At 37.4% G+C, this 6,000-nt stretch overlaps 1 protein-coding gene across 2 annotated transcripts in view; it reads left to right on the top strand.

The window, feature by feature from the left end:
- Window positions 1-6,000, top strand: part of ZNF407 (zinc finger protein 407) — a 335,862-nt gene that overhangs the window by 199,808 nt on the left and 130,054 nt on the right. For both annotated transcript variants that reach the window (XM_066328276.1, XM_066328282.1), the window contains one exon: window positions 1,941-2,024. In XM_066328276.1, coding sequence (XP_066184373.1) covers window positions 1,941-2,024 — 84 coding nt within the window. The remainder of the gene's footprint in view (window positions 1-1,940; window positions 2,025-6,000) is intronic.

The raw sequence follows: 6,000 nt of genomic DNA, 5'->3' as shown, positions 1-6,000 counted from the left end.
AGCCTGGAAGAGACTTTGCAGAAATCTCTTGTGTTAAAATCATGCATAGCCTCAGCAATAATATTATTGACAGACATTTTGCATTAAATTCAAACTTTGTTACATCATTTAGCACAAATGCATTCTTCATGTGATAGTGAGAATGGGTTTCTGTTCTGATTTTTCTGATGATTTTTTTTAGATTCAATTATAATAACAGATTGCTGGAATAGACTCCCAAAAGAGAGGAACTGATATAATTTCACACCTTAGCTACTCTTCTGGGATACTCTCATCAACAGACCAAAATTTCAAAAAAGCCCCAAAGTCCTGTATAATTTCAGTATGCTTTACATGACCAGATTTGGGTGCAGAAAATAACAATGTGCCATTTACTTTTTTCTGAAACAGTGAAATTCTGGAATACATGCCCATTGCCATTTCATAGCCTCGCTGCATGGCAGAGGTTTATCAGCTCTTTTGTCATCCCATTTTGGTGGTAGATTCAAGCTTTCCTCCTTGTATGACAGGGCCCAGGGGCTCCCTCACTGGGGTTCCTCAGAGACCTCATCCACAGGGCAGCTGGTCCCTGCGAGGCTCTCCTGAGAGCTCCCACTCACGAGATGGTCTCTTGTTAATATGAACAGTATCCAAAGTTAACTGAGGCGCTGTGCCTTTCCAGAAAGTCTGTGTATTCCTGTGCCTGCTTATGTGGGAATATACAGCATGGAAGTTTCTCCATCCTTCTGTCTCTGCAGGAGGACTTGGTAATTTGACACCGGACTTCTTAACCCAGTCCTCTTTTATAGGAACTAAATTTCCATCCCCACAGGGAAAAATTGGAAGGAGACTGTTAGTTTCAATAAATCCAGCACCACTGCCCCCCCAGCCCCGTCTCTGCTGTGTTACTGTGAAAGGGGACAATTTGGCTCCAAATGACTAATAGGATTCTTGAAAAAAATCTAGTCTTATCTCAGGTTACTGAGACTGTACCTGAGGTTAGTGTTACTAATTCATAGTGATCTTCCATGTGGCTTTTATGGACTGAGATTTCTGTGCATGTTAGTATATACTGAGTAAAAATGCTGCTGTGAAATGATAAACTGTATTTATAGAACTGTATTTATAGGCAACAGGGCAAAATCCTAGCTTCTATTAAAAAAAAAACACCAAAAAAACCCCCCAAAAACCAGAAAGACGGCATTTATACACTTTTAATGAGTTTTGAGCTTGCCAAAATCTCTCAAATTGGTCCAGAGGTTTGGAATGAAGAATTATCATTTGAAGACGAACAATGTGAGTTCTGCTGCAATTTCAGTAGTAATCCCCAGACCTGTTTTCTTTATGTCATGAAAACTTCAGAAACATAAACAGTGCTGAATTGCCACTGGTACTGAATAATTTGGCTTTTATTGTTGCCTGCACTCTGCTTGTGTTCAAGAAAATAATGTAATACTTATTAATAAATAGAAGGTAACTAAAAATGACTGTGACCTAGTCTGTTGAAAATTTCTCAGTACCTTTAATTTGTTAGTAAATGAAATATATTTTATTTAAGCAGAATCATATATACAGTATATTAACTTTTTTTCCAGGCAATCTTTACTCAGCACAGAAAGGCCAGATGTATGGGAATTGTAAAAAATCAGGATATGCATAAAAACTGTTCAAGTGCATAAAGCAGCCCCATCTGGAAGACATCTAACAGAAATGAAGTTGTACAAAACCATTCCATTGATAATAAAGCTAATTTTTATGGGTCTGACAAGTATGTAATTATGTTCAGTGGTGCTTTTCAGATTTTATCACAGTCAATAAACCGCAGTGGTAATTTCATTCCCATTTGACATATTTACATGGAAACATTTGATTGGAGGAATTAGTAACCCTGAAAGCCTTGATAGATATGTTTTAATGATCTGTGACCTCCGCAGTCCCTCATCTGTTTATTGTTGCAACAGGCGAGAAGTCGTTCCTCTGTGACCTTTGTGGCTTTGCCGGCGGGACACGTCATGCCCTCACCAAGCATCGGCGGCAGCACACAGGTCAGTAAAGCTGTCTTTACTCTTTACTCTGTATTTTCCCCAGCAAGGGAGTCCCTCTGCACTGGGGAGTAACACAAGTCAAATAGCACGCTGCAGCACAAATAATACCTCGGCTCATTGTTTGCTTTGCTTTTCCTCTTTTTTGTGAAATTGGTGTGCCCAGGGTCTGCATCAAATCTATTAGCTGGGAGTTTGAATAATTGCTTTGGGGGGTTGGGGGTATTTCGGGTGGGTTTAGGGTTTTTGGGTTTTTTTTTCTGAAGGAAGTAGTATTGTGAAGACTGGCTTTCTTCTTTCAATGAATGCTAGGTCTACTAATTTTTTTTTTCCAAGGCCCAAATAGATTACCTACTGTGAAGATTTTGCAAGAGACTGCTAGAATGTCCCTGGGTGAAAATTAGAGAATACATATAAATTAATCAATTTTTTTGGACTGAAGCATAGTTGAAAGCTAGTCTTGTTTCAGTTGCCCTTTTGTAATTTTAAGATAGTTTGTAATTAATAGGTGCAACTTTAAGAGTTACCACATGGCTGGCATGTAAAGCAAGATTTCTCTCCCAGAATTAGTAAAGCTTTCCTACCACGTGGTTATAAAATTTTAATATCAGACAAAATTAAATTGGTTCTTAGTTTTAGAAGATCAGAAAAAGTGTAAGTATTAAACATTTATTAATACATTCTACCTTAATTGTGCTTTTTAGTAGTTCCTTGTAAGTGTTTGATTATTTGAATAGGTTTTGTTCAAACAGACGTAGAAGTGTTGCTGTTTAAGCCACTGTAGTTTTTTTGTTTTACTGACTATCATGAGGGTAATGTAATATCGTCAGGAATTGCTGTGTGAGTTAAGTGACCATTGTCTAATGTACAGTGGAAAGAAATGGCTAACAAATGAGAAGCTATAGTTGTTACATCATCAATTTTCCATGGATTTTGTAAAGGGATCACAGTGGGAGATTTTATTATGTCCCTGTATAAACTAATCTTCATTCAGGACATATACCATCTAAATGTGTAATTTCCTGGAGAGCAGCTACTCTCTTTCTTGAGAGCCTGAAGCCATTTTTCCTACCCTGTTTTCAGTTTATTTAAAGCAACCATATTTGGAGGAGATTCTGATGCTTTCAGAAAGGTAGGACTTTCAGTGCTGCTCAGGCAGTATCTTGAAACAGATATATACGTATTCAGGGCCAAAATTTGCTTGCGAGTCTAGTTCGTAATCCTACTGTTTTTTGAAATTTTTTTCTAATAACAAGGAACACAAATTTGTGGAAGAATACTGCCACAGTTAGTTCCCATCCACTGCAGGAAGTTAGTATTTTTCAAGTGACCAATAAAGTAATTTAACAAATATAATGAGTTATCTTATTACTCTGAATAATAACGTGAGCGATTACATCTGCTGGAACAAAAGCTGTATGCTTCAGTTGTAATAAAGTTTCCATTTTTCTAGAGCTTTGAAGAATTTTCACATGTTGGCACAAGTTTAACAAATGTGGGCTAAGATTTTGATCAATTAATTAATTAATTCCTTAGCAAAAATAAATCACTGTTATCAGGAGGATAGGAAATACCATTTTTTTCATTGCCCTGCCATGTGACTCATTGGGATCTTGCATATACCTAGGACTCATGGTCAATGCAGCCATACAAATGGTAAACAGTTGTTTCAGGATGGGGGTGTAGAAGAAATGCAAATTCTTGTATTTACCCTTCTTGTCTCTACCTCACTCTATGTGAGTGCAGATCTAGTTTCTCAGAAATGTAAGCCCTTATCATCAAACATATATATATGGTATCATTAGGCCACCAGCCAAGAAAAAACCTATTTTATTTCCTGATTCGTGTGCAAAATTACGCTGAAAATATGCTGTACTCCTGGTGAAAAGGCATCCAGGTTTTTGAAGGCATTTTTGCCCTTCTTTCGCCAGTGTGGTAGAGGCTTCCTGTGCTATGATCACAGGGATTTACAGGTTATAGATCATGAAGCTTGCATCTAGCAAGCATAACTTTATATTTTATGTCAGGACTGGAGGCTCGTTATTACTTTGCTATTAACTTTATACTATATAGGACAGTATCTCAGAGGCAGAGGGATCTATCTTTTTGGCATTTATCTGCCTCTGTGGCACAAACAATCAGAGATGATTCTTTAGCAGAAAAATTATCTGTACCTTCTATTTGTTTCAAGGAGAATGACACAATCCACCTTTGCTAGCATTGTTGCACTTACAGGGCTTCCATTGTATTTTCATCCAGTGCTCAACTTTATCTCAGTCATTAGCTGCATGCACTTCTCCTTGTACCTTTCTTTGTACCTTTTTTTTTTTTCTTCTGTCCCCTACTGGCACAATTTTCCCAAAGCAGAATGCCAAATCAAATTACAATCAGGTTTGAAAGGGATAGGTATCAAAAATAGTCCAAATGGCTTAAATAATTCCCTACTGTAATACAGCTGTCTTGGGGGCTGACACAGAACAGCTTCCAATCCAAGATTTACTTCTGTCACCTGTCAGAGGCCCACAATTCAAGGGCAAATGAACAAATCCTCACATGTAGTTAAGGAGTCTTAACCAACTTAACAAGTTTCCTCTTAGCCTCAAGTCTCATCCCAGCCTCAAGGCCTGAGATGTCCCAACATCCCAGAGAAATGTTCACCTGCTGGCAGAGATTTGACACAAGAGAAGACTGGCTGTGGGACCAGCCACTTAGGCTTTTGATACTCTTTATTCTCATATTTCTTACTCTGTTCTTCTCTTTTTAGATCAGATTCTTTCTTTGTACTTGGAGAAATGCCTTTCTCTTGTGAAGGACACATTTTCTTTGGAAATAGTACAGAGGGCACGAAGTATAACTTGGAGTGAAAAAAGCTGGCAGAATCTGGCCCTTGGTTACTCTTTCAGAAAACTATAGAGACCAGTTTGGTGAATAGGATGTTATCCCTTGAAGAGCTGTTGTTGGTTTTGAATGAAAAGTTAAACTGAAAGAAGAAGCCATTAGTTTTAAGACTTAAAAAACTTTAATTCTTAATATATTTGTAAACATGATGTATCTGCATAAAGATTTCCTTGATATAGGAACTTCTCAACTGTATAGTAGGAACAAATAATTTGACCTGTTGAGAGATTCCTGGTGTTTTAGCAGTTAATATTTTTATTCTCTTTTGAATATGTCAGGTCATTAATGATGACTTGGTCCTGTGAGAAACAAACATTTTGGACAGAGAATAAGCAAAGTCCTTGGCTGATTTTGTCCTGGGAAGATGTTGCAACGTTATTTTATGACCTGAGTACACCTTCTTCAGTCCTATTCTGCAAGATTCTGACTCTGGTATTCTGAATGTCTTTCAATGACGATGTAAATATCCATGACCTAAACTTCTGTTTTGTGAATTGAAGCAATGGCAGCTTAAGGAGTGGTCCAAAATAAGAGTTTGACCAGAATTTTATCACTCTGAAAGAATTGCTTCCATCTCTGTCTGCCAAGTGCTTTACAATAGGCACTTGTGGCTGCCTAGGCTGTGATAAACTGTCTTAAGAAACTTGGGCCGCTCGCAGCCCACATAGCTGGTGCTATGTGGTAAATAAGGGATAGTTTGTGGTGTTTCAGGAATACAGATGCTGTAGTTCTAGTGTCTCAATAAGGCTGGGAAGGGAGGATTTTGTGTCTTGATGCATCCTGAAGCAAGTTTTTTTGATATGTATTTTGTTCCAGTTAGAAAATATTCCTATATTAGTTTTTGCTGGATTTAGAATAAGTTGAATTGCACAAAGAATTAAATGATCACCTGAATTTTGTAACAAAAAAGGGCAAATAACCTCTAAACCAAAAGCAAACATACACACACAGATACACACATACCAGAAGCATATAATATCAGATAATTTAAATATTTTGCCTTAATCATGATCAACTAGGAAATTGCATAAGAGAGAAAAAAACAAGCAAGGGTAATTATTTCTGGCTTGAAATGAAAACA

This window comes from Sylvia atricapilla, chromosome 1 (assembly GCF_009819655.1).
Source record: "Sylvia atricapilla isolate bSylAtr1 chromosome 1, bSylAtr1.pri, whole genome shotgun sequence".
Lineage (NCBI taxonomy): Eukaryota > Metazoa > Chordata > Aves > Passeriformes > Sylviidae > Sylvia > Sylvia atricapilla.
This window is presented reverse-complemented; position numbering and strand designations above follow the sequence as displayed.